We start from the raw sequence: 25,092 nt of genomic DNA, 5'->3' as shown, positions 1-25,092 counted from the left end.
GTATCACATATTTGTCCTCAACACCCCATTCCAATCCCTCCCCACATTCATGCCCCATCCCCCTATTGTTCTTGACCACTGGTTAGGCTCATATGTGTGCACATAAATCCTTTGGTTGATCTCTCCCTTTTATCTCCACCCTCCCTCTGAGGTCCAACAGTCTGACCCATGGCTCCTTATCTCTGGGTCTGTTCTTGTTCATCAGTCTATGTTGTTCACCATTTCCCCTAGATGAGTGAGATCATGTCCCACTCGAAATATACTTATAAGAATCAAAAATGAGACAAGCAATAATCGTTATACTGAAAGGCATATGAATCAGTTTGTAGTGAGTTTCTTTCTGGGCCACCAGTTCTTTTGAGACCCAATTTCAATGTCAAATAGTTCATTATGTGTACATGTCAGCAATGAAATTTCAGTTCTGGTTGGTGGGCAAATGGTGGTTATGCAGGTCCAACCCTCTCTGGTTTGGTCCTGGGCAACCTGCAGTGATACACAGCTGCTGACTGCTATTATGGCAAGGGGTCGTCAGTGTATTCCATCTCTGGACTGCTTCTCTTCTGTCTTCATGGTTGGAGTAGTCCTGTCAATTCCTCTCTTTGCCAGAATTCACATGGTCTCGGGGTTGTTTTCTGAAAATATACAAACATATTCTCAACTAAAAGTAAATAAAGGAATATTTTCTATAAATTTGACTTGGGATCCTTTTTCATTTTTTGCTCAAATGATTTTCCTCTGGCTTGTTTTGACACCATGTGTGTTTTTCAAGGGTGTTTTGCTGATAGCATTACAATTAATTTTCTAAAGTACAAATTTTCTAGATGTAATTTACTTACAGGACATTTTTCCTTACATGATATTCTTCTACTTTCCCCCTTTTTTAATTTAAATATCAGGAGGCTATTGAAAATTTTATAATGTAGTCTTGATAGATTTTAAATTTTAATTTTTTGCACTATAATATGACTGCTTTGGGTTCATTTCCTGTTGTGAGATTTTATCCTGAGATGAACTACCAATAAAAATTTTAGTTAACACTTTAGGAACAGCTTTTTGTCCAGTGCAATTAGTTTTTCTAGGATATTCCCTTATTTCAATTAGCCAATTTAAATTAGCCTGAAAACTTTTTTTAAAAAAATATATTTTATTGATTTTGTACAGAGAGGAAGGGAGAGAGAGAGAGTTAGAAACATTGATGAGAGAGAGTCATCAATCAGCTGCCTCCTGCACACCTCCCACTGGGGATATGCCCGCAACCAAGGTACATGCCCTTGACCGGAATCGAACCCGGGACCCTTCAGTCCCCAAGCCGACGCTCTATCCATTGAGCCAAGCCAGTCCCGGCAAGCCTGAAAACTTGTCTACTATTTTACTGTCAAATTTATTACTCTAAAACAATCTTATTTTATCGTGTAAATATTAGGGGAAAGGATTATTTGCCTTCTTGAGTAGGCCCTGAGCATTCCTGGTGGTAGGCTGGATTTAGATATAAAAAACCCACTTCCCCACACCATGTTTACAAGACAACTCAGACAAGTCTTGTTTTAGTGCGAGGGCAGCTGCTGTCAGCCAAGTCTGTCTTTTACCCGGGTCCCATTTAGCTGGGCATGGGAAGTGAAGAAGCCATGGGGGCAGGAGACTCCCTCAGCAGGGGTGAGGTTTCAGGCCCCTGGAAAGTTTTGGGGGTGAGGGTCTGTGCCCTACCTCAGTTGACCCCCAAGTTCTCTCCTGATGGCCCCTCTTCGACTGCCTATCTTAGGTTGTTCCTTCCCTGAGGAATCTTACCCGTCACTGGCTAACTAGCCATCCTCTGGGGCCAAACAGGGTGATGTGAGGTTCAGTTCTGTCTCCTTGGTATCCTATGCCCCCGTGGCCTCCACGTCCAGCTCCTGCCTTAGGATCCCCTCACCTGCTGGCAGGGCCCTAGCACTGATCACATATCTTGGGGAACCCAGGTTTCTTCTACAGGGAGGGCCCAGCTCGCCCCACTGGGTGAGAGACAGATCCATCATACCAGTCATCACGAGGCTTCAACACCTCAACGTGAACAGAAAGCTCATGTTTTTGCCTTTTTTTATTGTGGTAAAATGTACGTAACATAAAAACTACTATTTTTATCATTTTAAAGTACACACGTCAATGTCTTTAAGTACGTTCACATCATTGTACAACCATCACCACCACCCAACTGTGGAACTCTTTTCTTTTTAAAAAATATATTATTGATTTTTTTTTACAGAGACGAAAGAGAGGGATAGAGTTAGAACCATCCATGAGAAACTCAGACCAGCTGCCTCCTGCACACCCCCTACTGGGGATGTACTGCAACCAAGGTTCATGCCCTTGACCGGAATCAAACCTGGGACCCTTCAGTCTGCAGATCGAGGCTCTATCCACTGAACCGAACCAGTTTTGGCTATGGAACTCTTTTCACTTCATAAAACTCTAACATTAACACCCCATCTCCTCCTCCTCCAGCCCCTGGCAACCACCATCCTTCTTTCTGTCTCCATGGATTTGACTATTCTAGGTACCGCATGTAGAATCATACAACATGTGACCTTTTGTGTTTGGCTTCTTTCACTTACCATCATGTTTTCAGGTTCCTCTGTGTTATAGCATGCCCCAGCATGCCCTTCCTTTTTAAAGCTGGATAATATTCCATCATATGCTTAGACCAGGTTTTGTTTATTCATTCATCTGTGATGGACACGTGGGCTGCTTCCACCTTCCGGCTATTGTGGGTAGTGCTGTTGTGAACCTTGGTGTGCAACTACCTATTTGAGTTCCTGTTTTCAGTTCTTTGAGGCATATACCCAGGAAACACTAGATCCTACGGCAATTGATGTTTTAATTTTGGAGGAACTGCCATACTATTGAGGAAGAAGTGTTTGGACTAGATTTTAAGGACGAGCATGAGATCTCCAGTTATCTAAACAGAGGAAGGGGAAGATAAGAGAAAAGAGAGAGGAGTAGGAAAGCAAGTTCAGGTTCGTGCTTGAGGCTGGTCATTGGGAGTGGAGATAAACATGAGCCAGTGACTTTAATTCACTTATTCACCCCCATAAAGCTTAGAAAATGGAATTTGGCCAATGCCTTTGCACAGTTAAATATTTAATCACGATTGTGATAGGTGATATGCAAGAGAAATAGAGCGTGTTGTGAAAGTGTGTCATGGGGACGTGATTTAGTCTGGGCAGGGTTTCTCACTCTGCACTGTGGACACGCTGGGCCAGGTAACTCTTTGCTGTGGGGCTGCCCTGTGCACTGTAGGGTGTTTAGCAGCATCCCTGGCTTCTACTAGATGCTAGTAGCCATACACACCCGCACCCCAGCGATGATACAAAAAATGTCTCCAGATGTCACATGTCCCTGAGGGCAAAGTCACCTTTAATTGAGATCTATGGTCGAAAATGTCAGGAAAGGTTTCTTGAGGAAATGATGTTAATCTGCATTTTAGAAGACAGATAAGCATTAAGATAAAGCAGATATGACCCTGGCTGGTGTGGCTCAGTTGGTTGGACATCATCTTGTGCACCGAAAGGTTGCCAGTTTGATACCTGGCTGGGCCCCATGGCCAGGTTTCAGGCTCAAATCCTGGTGGCGGGTATGCAGGAGGCAGCCAATCGATGTTTCTCTCTCTCCCTCTCCTTCCCCACCCCGTTCCTTTCTCTCTGAAAACCAATAAAAATATATTTTTTAAAAGATAAAGTAGGTGCCGAAGCCGGTTTGGCTCAGTGGTAGAGAGTCAGTCTGTGGACTGAAAGGTCCCAGGATCGATTCCAGTAAAGGGCATGTACTTTGGTTGCGGGCACATTCCTGGTGGGGGGTGTGCAGGAGGCAGCTGGTCGATGTTTCTCTCTCATCGACTTTTCTGGCTCTCTATCTCTCTCCCTTCCTCTCTGTAAAAAATCAATAAAATATATTTAAAAAAAAAAAAAAAAGATAAAGTAGGTATGGAGAGTGGAGGAGAGGGTTCAGGGTGCTTATGTATGCAAAGCCTGGGGAAGACCAGTGGGGAGGGTGGTGGAGCCAACGAAGAGGCACCCAGTAGGTGAGCAGTGGTGGAGGGGGAAGAGTGGACACTCACAAAGGACCACAGACAGGGAGGCCTCCCAGGGGAGGAGGAGGAAACGGCTGGAAGCCGGTGAGTTCCATTTTGATTATGTTGGGTTGGAGAGCCCTGGAGACACCCCGGCGGAGCCCTGAGATGAGAAGCGAGGTCTGGCTAGAGATGTGGGCTTGGGAGTTACTTGCACGTAGATGCTGAGTGAAGCCCTGGAGGGGATGAGCCGGGAGTGCGTGTGGACCATGAAGAGCAGAGCAGACAGGAGGCCTAGGCGTGAGCTCCAGGAGCGCCCGCATTGGGAGAGTGAGGAGGAGGGGCCTGCAGAGACTGGAAGAGTTCTCGGAAAAGGAGCAGAGGAACCCAGGTTGTGTGGAACCCTGAAAGCATGTCCAAGGAGCAGGGCCTGGTCCTGTCACACCTCTGGAGCCAGAGCAAGTAAGACAGGACTGGGAAGCAGCCACTGGACAGAGACCAGGAAACGCCATGGGAGAGGTCAGGCGGAGGTAGCTGAGGAATGGGGCAGGAGGGAAGCTGGATGCCAGAAAGGGAAGTGGGTTAGGGAAGGTTTTGTTTTGCTTATCTAATCTTTCATGTTCTCCCCCACATACACACCTTTTTTTTTTCCTTAGAAAATTAATGTACAAGGTTCAGAATTCAAAAACTGAGAAGATTACAGTGTAAAAAGTATTCATCCACATTTCCTTTGGCCTCCCAACCCCTTCTCCCCACCTTTGAGGCAACTCCACCAGTTTTTTATAGATTCTTCCAGAAATACTTCATACACGAACCAGTAAGCACAGATGTAGAGTCTTTCCCCACTGTTGGTAGCACACTGCATGCATCTTCTGCCCTTGATTCGTTCTTTTCCCAGTTAGCTCTCTTGAGATGCTTCCAGAGCAGTACGTAATGTCTTCATTCTTGTTTACGGCTACATAATATTCCACCATGACATGATGTCACATAAGTTAACTCATCTCCTGTTTTTTGGACATCACAGACAACGCCCCACTGAATCACCTGTGCTTTAGTTATTTTGCAATGTAGGTCGGTGCATGTAGGATAAGGTCCCGAAAGTGGAATTGATGGGTCAGAACTATGTGAGTTTGTATTTCAAAAGCTATTAGCAAACAGCTTCCCACAGAATTGCTAAGAACGTGTATGCCTACCCGCCATGAATGAGGATGCTCATTTTCCACACTCTCCAATGTACATGTTACCAAACTTACTGATTGATAATTGCCAATCTGGAAGACAAACATAATTTCTTAATATAGCTTAAACCTGCATTTTTCCTGCTATGCATCAGGTTGAACATGTTTTCATAGACTTAAGAGCCATTTCTATTTCCTTTTCTATGAACTATTTATGCGTATGTTTTGCCCATTTTCTATTAGATTGTTGTCCTTTTTGTTATTAAATAGGAGATGATCTTTATGTATTTGGGAAACTAGTCTTTTGTTTAGAATATAAATGATAAGTGGTCCCTCCCTCCCACCCCCCAGTTTATCAAGGAATTTTTGCTGTTTTTTTGTTTGTTTGTTTGTTTGTTTTTAAGAATTATGAATGCTACCTTGACTGGGTGGCTCAGTTAGTTGGAGTGTCGTCCTGGACAACAAAAGGTTATGGGTCTAATTCCTAGTAAGGGCACATACCTAGGTTGTGGGTTCAATCCCCAGTCAGGCATGTACAGGAAGCAACTGATTCATGTTTCTCTCTCACATCAATCTTTCTTTCTCCATTCCTCTCTCTAAAAATCAATAAACTATATATCCTTAGGTGAGGATTAAAAAAACAATTATGCCCAGCCAGTGTTGCTCAGTGGGTGAGTGTCAACCCATGAACCAGGAGGTCACGGTTCGATTCCCGTTCAGGGCACATGCCTGGGTTGCGGGCTCGATCCCCAGAAGGGGGCGTGCAGGAGGCAGCCAATCAATGATTATCTCTCATCATTAATGTTTCTATCCCCCTCTCTCTCTCCTTCCTCTCCCTGAAATCAATAAAAACGTGTTTTTTAAAAAAACAAAGAATTATGAATGCTAATGGGAGAGAGTGGCCCCTGGCACAAAGGTCCTGAGGAAGCACTGGGCTACTTTCCAGACTGGAAAGGCCGGGGACACCTCCGCGGCTGTTACGGCAGAAGCAAGGGAGAGGGTGCTGTGCCAGAGGGCTGGTGGCCACATGTTGAGGGAGTGAAGGCTGATAGTTGAGTCTGCCCAGGGATGTGGTTGCGTTAAGGAGGTATCAGAGCAGGAGAATTACTGTATTAACAAGAGCATGATTAGGTTAATGAGCCCTCGAAGCTGAGCTAGTTGAGGGGAAGTGAGTGGACAGATGCTCTATGCTTGCTTCGAGTCTGTCGGTCTGTTTGTACCCATTAATCACAGGGCCAAGCTAACAGCCAAAATTGTTTGCACCTCGCCTGCGATCCAGAGTCCGTGCTAGAACCACCTCCTTATCTCGGCCTCACACACCAAGTCAATGTCTCCCCTGCCCTAAACCAGCCCAGGGCAGGCACCAGACAAGCAGGGACAGCTCCTCTGCTCCAAACCCACTGGAATGGTTCAAATGAGTCAGTCCTAAGCTTTTCAACCTCGCCTTTCTCACGGAAACCCAGTGAAGGCTGTAGCAGAGGCTGTCCCTCACTCCTGTTTCTGACTCTCAACCAAACCTAGTGCCCCCCTTGTGGTCCTGTGTGTGTGATGCATCCCCTTCGCTTGGGAAATAAAAGTAATAAGTTATCTTTCAATGGCATTAGCCTCCCAGGGTGCCATTCCATCAACGCCATGAATTAAGATCCTGTGGGTACAATGGAGACATCAGGGACCCTTGGACAGGCAGAGAGCATGAGGCTCAGTGAACCTCAGGTCCCAGCAAGGCTCCAGAACTATCCTTGCGGAGGTGGGTGAATCAGCGAGCTCCCAGGGCAGCTTCCTAGAGGAGATGGGCTGGAGTTGAGGCGAGGCCTCACGGTGGGAATACAGGACCACAGACTGGAAGGCACAAGGGAGCGTGTGTACGCGGGCGGCGGCGGGGGCAGGGGGACGATGATCACAACAGAATTATTTTTTCAGGGGATGCGTGGGGGAATCTGTCAATTGCAATAATGTTGGCCTGCATTCCAGGCCTATGTGCTGTCAGTCAACAAATCCACCCAAAGCTCCCAAACGCATGTACACAATTGGTGATGACTCATGCTACCTTGTGACTTCTCTTTTATTGTTGCCTAGGGAATTATTTACCTTCTTGAAGAGTGGAATTTGGAGGAAATAATCTCACATTCAGCAAGTGCTTACCTACTTCTTATATACTCTGACCTGGGCCCGAGTTTTTTTTGTTTTGTTTTCTCTCTCTCTCTCTCTCTCTCTCTCTCTCTCTCTCTCTCTCTCTCTCTCTCTCTCTTTTCCTCTTTAAAATCAATAAAAATATATTTTTTAAAAAAGAAAATTTCCAGTGGGGGCTGTTGCCTCCTGAAGGACCCCTCTGTTGCCCCAGGACAGGAAACCAGAGTTTCTCCAGGTCAGGTCTCAATATTGCTTCTCCCAGGGAGCCCCGCCTGAAAAGTGAAGAAGGCCGCTAAGACACTAGGGCGTTTATTTCTTGAACTAGAGGCTCCATGCGCAAAGATTCGTGCAAAAATGGGCCTTCCTTCCCCTGGCTGCCGGCACTGTCCCCACTCTGGCCTGGAGCCGCCTTTCTGCCTTCCCACGCTGCCCAGAGGCCCAGAGTGATGGGGGGCAGTGCATCCTGCCCCACCCTGGCCGCTCAGTGCCTGTGTATGCAAATTAACCTGCCATTTTGTTGGGCTAATTTGCGTACTCACTCCTGATTGACTGGTGGGCGTTGCAAAAGTACGGTCCATTTGCACCTTACTCTTTTATTAGTGTAGATATTTTTGGAACACATCCTCTCTAGAACCTGACCAAAGGTTTTTAAAAATGTAAGCAATAAAAAAAGGAAATTGTGAGAAGGAGGATGGAACATTTGGTTTAATCATGAGGCTGAGGGAGGAAGGGAAAGTGGCTGACTCCACTGCCTCCTCCCTCCCCCATCCCTTTTCCCTCCTTCGTGGTCTGCTTTGGCTTAATCCTCAACATCCTCTTACAGACCGTTCCTCCAAGTCCCACCGATGCCCAGCTAATGGAATGCTGCTTTTCAAGACTGGAGGCTTCGGGACTGACCCTGCACCCAGCTTGCTGTGTGACCCTGAGCAAGCCACCCAGCGTCTCTGGGCCTGGGTTTCACACTTGGCTTCTCTTCTGGAAGCATCCGTTTTGTCTTTCAGGTGCCTTTTAGGCTCCTCCTCACAATCAAATCTTTGCTCCTCATCCTCAAGATTTCCTTCAGGGCCTGGAAAGAGCAGCAGAGGAGTCTGAGGAAGTCGGCTCCAGTGCTTCAGCTCCCGCAGGCCTGGACGGGGGAGGGATACAGCCTCTGGTCACCACCCAGCCGGCCTGGGTGTGCGGTGAACACCCCTCCTTGTCTGAAAGCCTCAGATTTGACTGTCAAAGGGAAGCGTCTCTCCTGATAAAGTGGGTCTCGTTCCATTAAAGACAGCTTTGTTCGGGCTCCCACTTTTAGTCCCAGTGTCCACCTGGAGTGAGGAGGTATCTGGGGCGTTAAATGATTCCTGCTCCGGGTGCCCGGCCATGCCTTCAGCATTGTTTATTGAGAGCCTGTGGGTGCTGGGAAGGTATTGCCATCTCCATTGTCTCATACTAGTATAGGGAAACAAGCACGGGAAGGTCAGCTTACACCCTCGCTTGGACTGCCCAGTCAGACCTGAACCAGGTCTTGGGGCGCCTGCCCAGTGTTCTCCTCCCACAAACTGCTCAGGATGTGGCCAACACCGCTGGGCTCTGCCCCTCGCTCCACGCCTCCTACTCTGATTCACCTCCCGACAGACCACCAACTGCCGCCAAGTATTGTGGGAATTAATTCACTTGCTCAGGTAGGAAGGTCTGGGCCTCTGTGTGAAAAACGAGAGAAATTTCCTCTGATCATTTCAGCAAATCACCATGGCACCTGCCTTCTCCCCAAAGTGCCAGTAGGCTCCCAAGGCCCTTCTTTAAGGCCCAGAGAAGTGAATGGGAAATGGTGACATTTCCAGCCTCAGGCTGAGGGAGGGGCCCTTGGTTCATACTGCTGAGGCGACCACTTTTCCACCTCCATCTACAGATGCCAAGCCCCGTATGACATTTCTGGGCCAAGAAATACAGAGACCCACCCAGCGGTGTGGCTCAGTGGACTGAACGTCACCCTGTGCTGGCTCAGCGTCACCAAGAGGTCGCTGGTTCGATTCTGGTCAGGGCACACGCCCGGGTTGTGGGCTGATCCTTGCAGGAGGCAGCGGATCTAGCTCTTGTCAATATTTCTAGCTCTCTCCCTCTCCCTTCCTCTCTCTAAAGTCCGTAAAGACTTTAAAAAAGAGAGAAAGAAAGAAATGCAGAGATCCATCTTCGCGCTTCCTACTTCACGGCGCTCTGTGGCCCACTGCAGGGACACGTGTACGGGAGGCGTTTGAAGCATGAAAGTGGATTTTCCTTTCATTCTCACTTCTCGTAGAGAGGCCTGGCTTTCCCTCCCTGGGCAAAGTGAATTATTTTCCACAATAACCAGGGGCTGTTAGAGCTTTGGGGGGCGAGAAGGGAGGACCAGGACAGCCTAGGCCAGAATCCCCACCCCCACCCAAGCTGCTGCCTCTGGGGCCAGCCCTCCGGGGCCTGGGTGAGCTCCGGGCGGGGGCACAAGGCCGGCCCGGAGCCTGAGCGGGGGGGGGGGGGGGGGGGGGGGGAGGGGGGCGCGGGTGGCAGTGGGGGCACATGGGAGGCAGGCAGGGGTTACCGTGGCCACCTTCCCGAGTGCTGGCTGCATGTTCTTGGAGGCTGATGCGGAAGGACCCATTATTCCATTCTTCATGGCTTTTGAATAATGCATCTGCCTCAGCCCTTTTAAAGAGCCTGTGCTTAATAATGCTGGAGTAATGACCTTGTGTCACATTGCAGCCACCGGGGCTCTTAATCCACCGCTGCATTCAAATGTGAAATGTGGTTCTTGTGCCATTAGGTGAGCAGGGAAAACACCAGCCTTGCCAGGAGGAAGGAGAGCCGGTTTCGTCTGCCCTGTAGCCTGCGGCGTGTTTGAGGGGGGCCCTCACCTTAACAACAGCGTGAGGGCACAGCCCTTTGGAACACAGACCGTGCCCCCAGCCCTCACAGACCCAAGAGGTCGTCACTCTGGGGATTATAAACACGCTCACCCCGGGGCACATTGTGAAAACCCAGTGGGGTGTGAAATGCCCGTCCAGGGCTTGGCACAGACTGAGGCTCCACAGGAGATTTCAGATCAACGCCATCGGCCCCATGTTACCGGGAGGGAAGCGAGGCCTGGGCAGACCTCAGGACTCCAACCCGGGTCGCCCTGACTCCAGGGCACACCCACGCCTCACCCACGGGAAGCATTGTCTGGGAGCCAGGCTCCCGCCGGTCTGAGCTCCTGATTGGCTGAGGAGCCATTTCCCACCCACACCTGTTCCCACCTGTGTCCTTCTGTGACCCCCAGTGTCCTCTCAGCTAAAGGTCTGGGCACATGCGGGTCCCCTGCCTGGTCCACGTGACCTGCTCCCTCTGCTGGTCTGAACCACCCTGGCTGCCCTGACCGTTTCCCCCTTCCCTGCGGGGTGTGCTTTTGGATAATAATTGTGTGAAATGGCTCACTCAACAGTTTGATCAGTTAACAACACGCACACAGACACACAGACACACACCTGTCCTGCTGGCCGGGTCCTGCCTGTGCAGCTCAGGGTTAATGATTGCCAAGGAGAGCTGGTCAGAAGGGAGGTTGCTCGGAGCACCCTGGCCTAGGGGAGAGACGCCCCTCCCCTGCTGGCCTCCCATCTCTCTCCCTCTCACCCTCTGCTAGCTGCTTCCCTTCTCTGGGCCCCGAGTGCTGCCTCCTCCAGAAGCCTTCCCTGGCTGCCCCAACATCTTGTCTCTTTGTCAGGATGAACTTCTCTGAACTCCTCCACGCCACTGGGCACTCCCAGCATGGCGGGCGCTGTGCGTGGTCCCTGGGCCCGCCCTGAGCAGGGTGCCAGCCTGTAGCCCAGGAGGGACAGGCGTGCTCCAGGGCACCTGGGCAGCCTGAGGCGAGGCAGGGGTGCAGTGGAGCTCCCCGTGGCCTGGGGGCTGATGGGAGTGAGGCACCCTGGAGCCTGATGAGGGGTCTTGGGGGGACCCTGAAGGGTGAGTGGGATTTCCCAGGCAGACAGGGAATGAGGGTCCGAGCATCTCGAAGCAGAGGGGGCAGCGTGTGCGAGGGCAGGATTCGGGGTCACACGAGCACCCAGCTGTGGTGTGTGGGGTGTGAGGCACCTGAGAAACACCCAGGTGTGACTGTCCCAAAGGCGGGCAGGCAGGCGGGCCGGCGGCCTCTCCAAGAAGTCTGTCTCCTTCCTGTCCGCCGATCGCTCGCAGTTTTATTACCGCGTCTGTCTCCTCAGCGGGAAGGCATTCCCCTTGAGGGCAGCCATGGTCTCTTACACGCTCACGGGAGGGTGTGGGACTGCATCTAAAACTCTCCTCCTTCAGCGCCCCTCCTACACGCCCTGCTGCCCACCCTGCACCTGCACCCGCACCCGCTCTCCCCGCCCTGCTGGCTCAGGCCCAGCTCCGTACTGTACTGCTGTGACTGCGGGCCCGGGTGCCTCCTCCTGAGTGAATTCTAGGCCACATGAAGGTGCACAGTCACAGATGCTCTTGCATGGGAATCGCCATTAGAGCTCACTAACAGGCTGCCCGCTGGGGATTCTGACTCTGAGAGCTGGGGATGGGCTCTCTGGTGAGCTCTGTGTTGGCGCTGCTGTTGGGTTTGGGACTTACTGCTAGAGAGCTTTTCCAGGCCCCTGTCCCTCCCCCTAACTTCTTCCCCCTCCAAAGGGTAGGAACCCGGACTCCACTGGGCGTTTTCTGGGTGGGGATCTCAGTGCCCACGGAGCGGCCCTTCCCAGGGGGAGACAGGGCCTCTGTGGCTTGAGCTGAAGCCTACCTCCCCGAAACTCCCATCTGGGGGTCCTGGCTCTGCCCTCAGAGACTGCCTGGCCTCCTCCAGGTTTCCACACCTGCGTCCCCAGGATGTGGGAAGGCGTCTGTGCCCCATCCTCCCTGGGTCTCCCTCTCTTTCCTCCCCCTGCGGTCTGGGCTCTCCCAGGCTGACAGCTTTATCTCAGGCGTTAAGTCTTGATCAGGTTAGAAGCTTGGGAGGGGGTGGAGATAAGATTGCGCCTACCCTCAGCAGCCTGACATCTCCCTGTAGGGGGAGGGAAACCCCAGCATTCACCTTCCATCAACCTGTTCCAGCCTGGGGGGAGGGACCTGCTTACTGTACCCGCTCTGGAGGCCGCGGGTCACAGCATAGGCTCTGGGTCCTCACTGTTCAGGGCTCAGTGGCTGATCCGCTCTGGGTAGGTCTGCTCTCACCGTGGCCGAGACTCCCAGGGGTCTCAACACTGGCTGCGCCCTGGGAGAACGGAACTGGCCTGGGCTGCACTGGGCCTGGGGAAACAGCATGTGTTCAAGTTCCGGGTGTCACATCAGAGTTGAGGATGCTAGGCCAGTTGCTCAGAGCCCTCCTGTCCAGCTCTGACAATGGGTAGGAATAGTTATACTGGAGTAAATGAACCTGTATGCCACATAGCACTAGAGTAAGTCCTTGTAATTTATAGAAAGGCATTTGATTCAACATTTGAGCTAGTAAAACCAAATATTTCATCATTTTGTAAATACAAAAATGTATAACAGTTCAGAATATCAAATAAAAATGAATTTATAAAAAGAAACATTGTAATTTGGATCTATATTAGCAGGTCAACAAAAAGGAAGCATTCAAACCATTAAAATCTGCATACTTCAGAAACGCAAATTTAGTCATGAAAAATGGAAGATGAAATATTTTTTGATCCTTTTTAAAGCAGAATCTTAAATCCCAAGGACATTGGCAGTATCATATGTCACAAGTATGTTTTCTCCTATAAGTTTCCTAGAAATTTTCCTGCCTCTCCCCTAGCTGGGGAATGGTGAGAAGATATATTTGTCAGATATCTTTGAATATTTTCCGCTGACAAGGCCTTTTTGGCTTTTTTTTTCCCCTCCTGATACTGCTGTCTTTTATCAGGAGCCATAGTTTTTGTTTCTCAAGCATTTCCCATTTGTCCTTAAGTTCCTTATCTTGTTTTATCTTGTTCAGACGAGAGGTCTTATGTCAGTTTCAAAACTGTGATGTTGATATTTCATATGTTAGGAGAGTGGGGATACAGTGATAATTGTTCCTACAAGATACTTTTACTTTATCTTCGGTTATGCAGTGTCTGAGAAGAAGGCAAGACATAGTTCACATTCCCGGGGTATTTTTTGACACCAATTGTCTCCCTTTAACAACATATAAAAAAAAACTGAGAGGTTGGTATAGTGAACTTCCATGCCTGGCCTCCACACTCATCAGCTCATGGCCAGGCTCTCTCACATCCACCCTTACCCATCACCCCTGCTCCCAAGCAGACTCTGTGGAAGCAGGTCCAAGACCTCATATCATTTCATTTGTAACTAACTACTTCAGTACATCTCTCAGTGAAAGGGCCCTTTAAAAACATAACCATAGTTCTATAGTAGGCACGATCTTATCTCCACCCGCTCCCAAGCTTCTAACCTGATCAAGACTTTACGAACTGACCATTTCTCATGGTCATGAAATATCCAATGGTCAGGTTTCCCCAATTGCCTCTTCCTTTCTTCCTTCCTTCCTTCCTTCCTTCCTTCCTTCCTTCCTTCCCTTCTTTCCTTCCTTCCTTGCTTCCTTTCTTATTTATTTATTTATTTTAAGAATTTTTATTGATTTCAGGGAGAGGGAGAGAGAAAAACATCAATGTGACAGAGAAACATTGATCTGTTGCCTCCCATATTCACCCCCACCATGGATCAAACCCACAGTCCAGGCATATGCCCTGACCTGGAATTGAACCAGCACTCTATTGGTACAAGGGACAACTCTCAACCAACTGAGCCACACCAGCCAGGGCTCTCACACATTTTTTTAATGGTTTGAGATTTCAGATCTTAAAAATTCTGAAATAATTTTTGAACCAAGCATACTCCATTTGGGCACTGAAGTACAGGATTCATGACTAAAGCATGCCAACGACTGGGTAGAAGGTTCTAGAGAAATTGCCAGACCTGCCACTAGGGTTCAGATGGTGGTAGGCGGCGGAAGTCCTTCAGCGGCTCCGCAAACGGGCATTCGTTCAGCAGCAACACGCTGCCCCATCCTGGGCTGAGCACCTCACACACAGCAGGGAACCAGAAAGACTCGGCCGTATTTTTAATATATTTTATTGATTTTTTTACAGAGAGGAAGGGAGAGGGATAGAGAGCTAGAAACATCAATGAGAGAGAAACATCGATCAGCTGCCTCCTGCACACCCCCTGCTGGGGATGTGCCCACAACCAAGGTACATGCCCTTGACCCAGAATCGAACCCAGGACCTTTCAGTCCACAGACCGACGCTTTATCCACTGAGCCAAACCAGTTTCAGCAGACTTGGCCAGTCTTGACCTGCGGGAGCCAGGGCACTGGTATGTCACTGTGAAGTTTGCAGATGGGATGATGCAGACCCTTTCAAGTGATACTGGAATTTTGACTTGAACTGGTAGAATTTTGTCAAGAAGAGAAATGGAGGAAGGGGGGGGTCTCACCGGAGTAAACGGCAAGTACGGAAAGCATGGAGGCGTGACAGCCATCATGTTAAAGGGCAGAGACAGGGATGGTGTGTGCGGCATATGGCAAGGCTGGTGGCAGGCGGGACTGGGGCTGGGTGGGCTGTGGAAAGCTGGAGGATATGCTAAGGAGCAAGGTCTTCAGGGACCTTCTGGCGGGGACCCAATGATTTTGTTGTAGGAGCATAAAGTGTGGGCCTGAGTCAGGGGAGCAGGGCCTTGCAGGAACTCAGAGGAGTTCTGATTTCCAAGCCCTTCCTGGAGCCCCATAGCTCTGAGGCCAGGAGTCCTGGGCGCAGGCCTCTCTATGCCCCATTTCCCTTTATCTCCAAGGCTGGCATACAGGAAGTGCTCAGTGTGTGACTAGTGACTGATGACCTAGGCCTCCCAATGCAGGGCTCTCCTGCCCACCCACCTCTGCCTTCACCATGGTGATGACAGAGGAGTCCCCTTCTGCCTCTGACTCGGGAAAGGTGGTTGTTTCTCCAAAGTACCTGAGCTATCTGGCTTTAGGACCTGGGACCCAGTCACCCTGATGGAGGACTGCCAGGCCATTGTTGCCCCTGGCAGGGCCCCGGCAGACAGGCTTCTCAGGTAGGTGTGTGAAGACATGCCACTGTTGGCAATGGATTTGCAAATATTTGCAGTACCAACGTGCCATGGTTTGGCTCACATAGCTAATTTCTTTAAGACCGGCTAAGGGTTAGAGGACTCATTCATGTATTTCCTCTTAGTGGTATTGTTGCTTTGCTAATCCTCCTATATAATAAAAGTGTAGTATGCAAATTGTCCCCTCAACCAGGAGTTACCTGTGAGTTCGACCAGGGGGTGGCACTGGCCGGGGAAGGGAGGGAATACCCAGCCAGCAGCCACTAGGGGACCCTACCAGTGCACAATTTCGTGCACTGGGCCTCTAGTCTATATATGTATATATATACTGAACATGCAAAGTGTCCCCTTGGGAGTCCAACTGACTGGGAGTTCAGTTACTCGCTATGACATGCGCTGACCACCAAGGAGTAGCATGGAACGAAGGAAGGCCCTGGCCAGCAGCTAGCAGCTGGCAGCTGCTAGGGACCCTACCTGTGCATGAATTTCGTGCACTGGGCAATAATAGCACACATGCTCATTTAGACAAACTGTGTTTTAGAAAAGTGTAAAGAAGAAAGTAAAGCAACTCCCCAGAGCTGACCTCTACCGCATGGAGAGAACCACCATGCACACTTTGAGGAACATCCTTCCATACACTTTTTCTGTCCATAAATACACGCTGTTAAACGTAACACAATTTTATATATAGGTGGTATTACAAGATTTATGTTGTTCCATAACCTGCTGGTTTCATTCAACAAGTTGTGACATTGTTTCCTGTCAGTAACCACAGATCTGTAACATTTTTTAATAGCCGCACAGTCCAATTTTGCATGGGTGTACCATACCTTAACCAGCCAGCTCTCTCTTGCCAGAAGTTTGGATCGTTTCCAACGTTTCTCTACAATGTGCTAAAGAATATCCTGCAGGCTTTTTCAAATGTGCACAAGTCGCCTAGTGGCAAATATCTAGAATAGCTGGGATAGCTGGAACAAAGGAAAGGTTCAGGTCACTCACAGAGTCCAAAAGCCAAGCTGGAAGGTCGCCATGGCAACCCCTTCTTGCAGCACATGGAGCGCCCATTAGTCACAGCTCCAGCCTGGGAGGTGGGTCAGAGCCAGAGGGAAGCAGTCTGTTTTCATGCAGAATTACAAACCAAGGACAGAGGGAGCATGAGGGAGCATTAATGCGGAATTCAGGTGGTTTGGGGTGCAACAGTGATAATAGCCACCATGTACTGAGTGCTTGTTTTCCGATAGATCCCGTGGTCTTTCATCCTCACAGGAGCCATTGATACGTTCATTACCCTCTTTTAATGGATAAGAATATTCAAGTTGAAGAGATTAGGTCATCTGCCAGAGGTGTGCAGTAAATGATGTAGCCAGGATTTGAAATGGACTAATATCCACTCAGAATTCTCCTTATCTGACCTAGGGTCACCATCCTCTCTCCCATCATCATCCCTGAGACACCCCCATATTCCTCCCCCCAACCCAGTTCTAACTCACCAGCCCCCTCGCCACTCATTCCCACCACATTCAGATGGGGTGCACTGGTCTTCATCTGGCTCTTCCCCAGGACCACCCTGGCTGCCTGTGACTCCACACCCTCCACCACCCCAGTGCTGAACATCGGACAGCTCCCAGAACTGTGTGCTCTTTCGACCTCCTTCCTTTGGCTCCTGCTGCTCCCTCAGCTTGGAATGCCCTCTCCCCTCTGTGGCTGCTGTGCTCCTGTTTATTTTCAAGACTCTGCCTAAACAGTCAGTCGGAGGGGGTCCTAGATTGGAAAGGGTGCAGGCTGGGTTGAGGGACAACCTCCCCACCCTGTGCACACATTTTGTGCACTGAGCCTCTAGTCTATATATAAAAACCTAAGCGACTGTGAGGACCAGAAGACTGGCAGCTCAACGCAGGAGCTGCCCCTGGTGGTCAGTGCGCTCCCACAGCCAACCTTCTGTGGCCAGCCCACCTCCCACGGTCCCTCCCACGGCTGGCCCAGATGGCCCCAGTCTCCAGGCAGGCCCAGGGACCCCGCCTGTGCACAAATTCTTGCACCAGGCCTCTCGTGTTAACTCCACTGTTTACACCAGGGTTCACTCTGTGTGCCTTTGTGCACGCTGTGTCCTCTGCACACTGACAGATGTTTCTGATCTCTTTGCTCACAACAAATATTCACAATGGATGGGATTTGACCAATGATAATGTCATGTATCCCCCATGACAGTGTGATCCTGTTATTTTTAAAAGCGCGTTAGAGCCGGGACCGGTTTGGCTCAGTGGATAGAGCGTCGGCCTGAACACTGAAAGATCCCAGGTTCGATTCCAGTCAAGCGCATGTTCCTTGGTTGTGGGCACATCCCCAGTAGGGGGTGTGCAGGAGGCAGCTGATCAATGTTTCTCTCTCATCGATGTTTCTAACTCTCTGTCACTCTCTCTTCCTCTAAAAAAAAAACCAAAAAACAAAAAAACCACGTTAGAAGCCCAAAGTCCCTGCTTTTTGCACTTTCATCCCACTCTGCCCCTCCTTTTCCTTGTCTCGCCCACACTCTGTGTTCAGCCCTTCTCACCTCTCTGTGCTCCTTGAAGTTTCCATCCCTGCACCAGGACAGTTTCTGGTCCGTCTCATCTCTCTGCCCGACGGGAGCTCCTGGAGGCGCTCAGAGGGACCTCAGAAGTCTGGAGTCTGCGTGTCCTCAGTGCCCGGGACAGGGCTGGGGTGCTTTGGAGACTCACTGTGTGCGGAGTGAATGCCCGCACGGCTGCTGGGTGCTGTCGACAACAGGGAGAGAGTCTGTGGCAAGAGACAGAGACCTGGGCAAACCGCAGTCTCAGAAGCTGCGGGGAGGAGTGAGCGGGTGTCCCAACAAGTACAGTTTGGGGGGGGGGGGGAGGGAGGGCAGACACAGCTTTGGTGGTGGGATGCTGGAATCCTCAGCAGGAGCGAGCGGAGGTCTTCAGGGCAGTGAGGAGGAGCCGCCCCATGGAATGCCCCCCTGTACCAGCTTTCCCTCCCCTCCTGCCCGCAGGCCGCCTCCTGCCAGAAGGTGGGTGAGCAGGCAGGCGTGGGAAAACATCTGAGAACGAAAATGTTCCCCCTAAAAAAGATCAAAACTATCTCCCTTGTGGGGCTGCCCCCACCCTTATGGCAACCCTGGGCTCCCTCCTGCCACCTCCTACACACACACACACACACACACACACACACACACACACACACTCACTCACTCCCAATTAGCCAGAAGAAGTCACATACTCCCACTGGCTAAAGGAGCCCACGGGTGACTTGCTGTCCTCTAGCATTGCCGTGTGCCTTTGTGCACGTTGTGCCCTCTGCAAACTGACAGATTTTTCTGATCTCAATGATCACAACAAATGGCACCGTCTCTCTAAAGCTGTAGCCCTCCCCTGCTTCTTCCCCCGAAATCTGACCCGGTCCTCACCACAGGCTTCCGTAGAATTTTGTTTTCATCGCCCGCCAGCATCTGACCTGCCAGGCGCTGGCCTGCATGGCTCTCTTTCGGCAGGAGCTCCCCAAGGCTCGGCTGTGGACACAGCACTGCGTCCCCCGCTCTCTGGCCGAGCCGGGCACATAGACTCGCTATGTGATGGGTGGATGAAGGAATGGGCAAATCAACAAATGGGCCGCCTTTGAGTAAAACAGTCAGTAAGTTTTTATTGTCTCTTCTTTGATATAAAAGCAGATCTAGCCCCATCTTCAAGAAACCTGAATTGCAGGCACGGAAACAACCACACCTAGAAGAATCTGAAACCATGTAACCAAGGCCATGGCAGCTGCCATCTGCTGAGGTGCTGCGGGCGGCGCTGTGCAGAGAGCCCCGTGTGCACCGTCTCACTCACTCCCGAGCTTACGAGGGAGGTGGCTCAGCAGTGTGCTCCAGGGTTGTACCTGTGCTTAGAGAAGCCTGGGCTGGAACCCCGATCTGCCTGACCCAGAGCCTGTGATTGCCACCCTCTCACGGGTCAGGGGTTGCTCAGGGGAAGGAGAAGGCAGGGAAGGCTCCTGGGCGGGCTGGGCTGGAAGGCAGCCAGAGAGTGGACAGGGAGAAGGTGCTCACAGCTGGGGGCAGACTGGAGCCTGGCGGAGTGGGGAGATTCCAGGAGTTTCAGGGAAGGTTGGGAGCGGTTCTGCACTGGCTCACTCTGGGTGGCCCATAGTGGTAAAGGGTGCCGGCAGTGCCCTAACTCGGTAGCGGGCTGACAGTGCCTGCCGGGACACCCTGGCGCGCTCTCCCAGCTCAGCCCCGGGGAGAGCAGGGTCTGCAGTGAGAACCACTCCCCGGGCCCATGGCTGGGGCCAGGCTGGTTGCTGGGGTGTAGGCACGCCTGTGAGAGGCAAGACCAGTGCAGCCTGCAGACTAGCGTCTCTGGAGCTCACCGAAGGCCAGTGTCCGGGCGCAGGAGCAGCTTTCTGCAAAGGAACGCTCTGCTCACTCACCAACGGGTAGACACGACTCAGAGAGTCCGCCTGTTTCCCACCGTCGGAGCCGGCCCGGCGACTCCTTGCCTGCAGAGGGGCTAAGGGTCTTGAACCTTTCCAGCTCACTGGACAACACTGAAGCCATGGCCCTGTCCCCCACGACACAAATTTACATGTTTACTGGTATGTACTCACATGTGCCCACACATGCAGACACATGCACACACACGATTTTACCTATAATTTTATTAACCTCGGGTTACAAACCCCCCATCCTAAGACTACGGACGGGCCCCTCTCCTGAGTCTGCCGTGATTTATGTAATAGTAGCGGCACCACGACTAGGAGGAGAGTAACACTACTGGTACTTACTTAGAATTTGTGTAATAACTTTGTCTGTTGTTTCATTTTAACACCCCACAGCTCTGACTGGGTAGGTATCAATATCCTCATTTCACCAATGACAACAACAAGTCAGGGAGAGTCACTCAGCCCCGCCAAGGTCCTATCTAGGAGACGGCACAGGGAGACCTGACCTTGGCTCCCCTGAGTCCCCAGCCCATGTGCCCCCCTCCAGTTGCACCTCATCAGAAGGCTTCTGAGGAGCTGGGGTCCCACCGTGAGAGCCTTCTCCAAGCTCCGGTGGCCAGGGTGCTTGTTACAACATCCCAGCCCTTGCTTTGTCTAGATATCTGGAAGAATCGGTCCCCCAAACTCCACGGACATATCATGGTGTGTGTGACTCCAGAGGACACTTTTAAAAGCCATGGCTCCTCACAATGGCATTCGCACATTTTCTCAAACTTTTTTTTGAGTGTGACCTTCCGTAAGAAATACTTTTTTTCCTAACCCAGTACACAAATATTGGCAAGAATAGCATAACAAGCATACACTGAGTGGCCAAATTATTATGATCTCTGAACGCATAATAATCTGGCCACTCAATGTATATCCTATATAATAAAAGGCTAATACACAAATTGTCCATGTCCCCTCCCTCTGGCCAGGCTGACCAGACCCCACCCATGCACGAATTCATGCACCGGGCCTCTAATTACACACACACACACACACACACACACACACACACACACACACGCTGAGTGGCCAGATTATTATGCGTTCAGGAATCATAATAATCTGGCCACTTGGTGTATATTACTAACATACATAACCAACAGGAATGTCACAGAGCAATACTTACATTTGCTCTAGGCAATACACTGATACTTTGTTCTATTATTTTTCATACTATCCTATTTTTAAGTGCTAGTCATGACCCACTAAATCGATTTTATGATCTACTGGCAGGTTGTGACCTGCAGTTTGGAGAACGCTGCATTACGGACACGCTGGCCGTGGTTTTAATGAACAGGGAGCTGTTTGAGAGTCGTCTGTGATTTAGCCGAGGTGGGCACTTGGCCCTGGCTGAGCCAGGCTGGAGTTCAGATGCAAGCCACGTGTCATCTAGGGCAAGCCCCCTCACCTTTTGATACCTCAGTTTTCCTGCCTGTAAAATATACAAGTAATTTTCTCTGTGGAAATTAATAATAATACCAAGCATTGGTTGGAAGCTTACTTGATGGCGGGCCCTTTACTTGGCTTCTCTCTCTTTGATCGTCTAACAGCAACCCTGTGAAGAAAGTACTGCTGCTGTGTCCATTTTACAGATGAGAACACTGAGGCAGGCGGAGTTAGGTTCCTTGCCCAGGGTCATAAAGGAAATGGCAAACCGGTCTTTGAACCCATGTGGCTTGAATCTAGTCCTGGGTCCTCACCTGCTCTGCCAGCTTCCTGAGATGGCATAGTGAAGGTGAGCGAGAGAGAGCAGGCGGCAAGGGGACCTCATGGGCTTGGTGCAGACTGGGTGAGGGTCTCCCCCATTCTCAGGGTGACTTGTGCTAGTTGGTCGGTGCATAGCTGTCTCATCTCTTTATCCATTTCTTGGGAACAGGGACAGCCCCATCCATCTTTTTTCCTATTTAACAAAAAAAACAGAATGGTACGGAGGGTAACCACTTCCCTCTATCCTGTGTGTCACAGACTCTACCATGTTGATGTCCGTTAAATTCTCACCTTTTCCTTCAAGCTGCAGCCGCGCGCCGAGGGTAATCAGCTGCACCTCAGCCCTCCCGTCCTCATCAGCTGGTAAAAATGCAGTGAGCAGCGGCTGGATGGAGCAGGGGGTGAATCGTGTGCCACTCGCATGACCTCTCATGTTTTTATTATCTTACTCTATTTTTTCAGTGACAGTGGACATTCAGCCCGTTGGTTACAGGAGCCTGTTCACTGGTCTTCAGGTGGTTCTTGGAGGGACGGGGCTGTAATGTGGATGTGGTCACGGGGGGAGGCGAGCACAGCGTGTGCCTGCTCTGCCCTCTGACCAGGGGCCCTGTCACCCTCCCTTTTGATGTTTCGTGTGGTCGTCCTCCCTGGGTAGTGTGCGCTGTGAGAGTAGGACCATCTCTTTTTGCTGCCCATGACACTGGGGGGACCGGAGAGAACCAGAGGACCAAGGTGGGCCGGTCTCTAGAGACGCAGCGTGGGTTGGGCTTTCTGGTGCAGCTGAGAGGCCCCCAGCACTGGGCCTCCACCTTGTGTCCTGCCCCTGGTGAGCCCGTGGTGCTGCCGGCGTGGCGACCGAGACCGGGAGAGCCAGGCCACCCAAGGTGCGCAGTGTCCCACTCACATCAGCCGTGTTTGTCTGCAAAGCGTTAACTTCCGCTTTTAACCTGGGCAAAGTGTACATGTGCTTTAAAAAATTATTCTCTTTATTATTCTGTAATTTGGAAATACTACATAACTTGTGTAATGTGGTAAAACACGTGCAACATAACGTTTACCATTTTAACCACTTTTAAGTATACAATTCAGTGAATATTCACACGGTGGTTGTTGTGCAACCATCACTACTACCCATTTCCAGAACTTTCCATCATCCCAACAGAAACTCTGTGCCCATTAAAAAACTTCCCAGTCTTCCCTCCACCCACCCTCTAGTCTACTTTTTGTCTCTGTGAATTTGCCTGTTCGAGGTACCTCACTAAGCGGAACCATACATTTGTCCTTTTGTGACTAGCTTATTTCACTTAACGTATGTGTTCAAGTTCCACCCATGTTGTAGCTCGCATCAGAACTTCTTTTTTTTTTTTCTTTCTTTTTTCTTTTTTTTAAATGGAATAATACTCCATTGTACACCCACATTTTGTTTGCTTGTTAGCTTATGGATTTTATGGATAGCTTCTGCTGATGGATTTGTGTGTTGTTTCCACCTTTTAACTTTTGTGAATAATACACTTTGTTGTTAAGAAAGCACATTTATGACAATGAAACAAATACAACCGATTGTGCTACGGAATTCCAGGTGACACATAGAGCATAAAGAACTATAAAAAGTAAAAGTATAAACAAACCACACACACACACAAAAAAGAAAACCAAACACAAACGCACACTTTAAGTTCAGAGGAGGAACAGCATTGCTTAAATTAACAGAATTAAATACACGTTTTCTGAAGGCCCAGGATGAGCCAGGCACACAACTGAGTTTCCAAGTATCTGAAGCAAGAGCTAGGCCCAGGCAGGTAGCTTTCCCTGCAGGCAGATGTGGCTCAGGCAGGGTCCTAGGGCTTCAGAGACGGGGACCCAACCCTCTTGGGGGCGTCTAAGGGGTGGCAGGTTTGGGCAGTGGTCGGCAAACTCATTAGTCAACAGAGCCGCAAACCGCAGCTCGCGAGCCACTTGTGCTGACCACAAGCCGCAGTTTGCCGACCACTGGGGTAGAGGAAGCGTTGACGATGGTACATTCCGAGCTCTGCTCTTCCTTTGCTAAGCCAGCTTGTATTTTCCTGCTTCTTGGGCCTGTCCCGAGGGCCTGAGTTTCTCTAGTTCACATTAGTCACAGCTGCTAAGCAGTCTTAATCCTGCACGTAAACAACCTTGTTAGTCCGACCGAGTTGCTCTGTCTCCAGCAAGTGCGATGGATTGTCCTGGTCTGGTGTTGTGTGTTAGGGCTCTGGTTTTGCTAAGCCAGCTTAGCAAACACACTCTGGTTTGCCGTCCGGAAGAGCTGCTTCTCTTCGGGTGATCGGGAGCATGGCTCTCGGTCCTCTTCCGCCCGCTGGGTGGGGTCACACCATCTGTCTGGGGGCAGCACGTGGTGCAGTGGGAAGTAGCGGTCCTGCCCTCCCATAGCTGTGCAACCTGGGGACGTTATCCAGCCCCCTGACCCGCATACGCAATGGGAGGGGCTCCGGTGCCCTCGCTGCCCTCTCCAGCTCTACAGTTCAGTGGTTGCCCGTGTTCTGATTTCATACCTTCCCTCCACTGCTCTTGGAGTGACTCCCTGGCCTGATAGTTTGGCTGTTGTTTTTTAGAAAGCCTGGTTATGCTGCCATCGTGAGCAAGGTCTGATCCATAAACGACCTGACAGTCTTGATCCAGCTATCCAGTCTTGGGCTGAAACTGATGGGGTTTCTCCATGCTCCTCTTTCAGGGAAGCAGCCCGGGCATCCGCTGGCCAGGCTCCTCAGGCCATGTGAGCGCTCCGAGGGAGACCTGGTGACAAAGAGCAGCGACCACCCACTGGCCTTCCCGACCTGGCCTCAGGATGCTGAGCCTGAAGCTCCCCAGGCTGCTCAGCATAGACCAGATGCCCCAGGTAGGTGCCCTCCTTCGCATGGCTGAGCTCCAGGTGGCGGCGAGGATGGGGCCCCTGCCACGGGGAGGGCTCTGTCCTCGGCCAGCTCTGTGCGGGCCAAAGCGTTCCTCCCAGACTCCTCGGGGAGGAGAGCTTCCTGTTCCTTCACTCACCGCAAACCTGGACGTGGAAATGCTCCCGAAACTGTTTGTGACATACCCCTCCCCTGTGACATCTGTATTTTATCCTGAAGTGACGTCGTTGAGACTATGGATTCGAGCGGAGGAGGTGAAGCCAACATCATCTTGCAGGGTGGAGGGTTTTTTAGATCCTCCCAGGGGAGCTTGAACTCAGGCCAGGTGTGAAGACCCCCCCCCCCCCCCAGCATGTGCTGTGCTGTTGTCCCCATCACTGACAGGAGGCCCAGGCCGGGCAGGGGTCAAGGTGATGAGAAGGGTGTTGGTGGGCCTTCGCCCTGCCCTGGCCCATTGCCGGGGAACTCTATGGCAGTCATCCCAGAACCCCGGGACTCCGGGCAGCTGCATTCCTAAGGAAGCCTTCAGGGAGGCCGGCCTTCTTGTGAGCTGTGC

The 25,092-nt window shown here is 50.7% G+C and overlaps 1 protein-coding gene and 1 long non-coding RNA gene across 3 annotated transcripts in view; one reads left to right on the top strand and one right to left on the bottom strand.

The window, feature by feature from the left end:
* Positions 1 to 25,092, bottom strand: part of LOC311624814 — a 654,664-nt gene that overhangs the window by 532,477 nt on the left and 97,095 nt on the right. The window lies entirely within an intron of this gene.
* PAQR5 (progestin and adipoQ receptor family member 5) overlaps positions 1 to 25,092 on the top strand; it is a 67,815-nt gene that overhangs the window by 6,749 nt on the left and 35,974 nt on the right. For both annotated transcript variants that reach the window (XM_084888004.1, XM_084888005.1), the window contains exon 2: positions 24,359 to 24,523. In XM_084888004.1, the coding sequence (XP_084744130.1) occupies positions 24,473 to 24,523 (51 nt within the window). In that variant the 5' untranslated portion in view covers positions 24,359 to 24,472. The remainder of the gene's footprint in view (positions 1 to 24,358; positions 24,524 to 25,092) is intronic.

This window comes from Pipistrellus hanaki, assembly GCF_964339955.1.
Source record: "Pipistrellus hanaki genome assembly, chromosome: 1".
In the NCBI taxonomy this organism is placed as follows: Eukaryota; Metazoa; Chordata; class Mammalia; order Chiroptera; family Vespertilionidae; genus Pipistrellus; species Pipistrellus hanaki.
The sequence above is the reverse complement of the archived record's forward strand: the minus strand, read 5'-3'. Positions and strand labels throughout refer to the sequence as shown.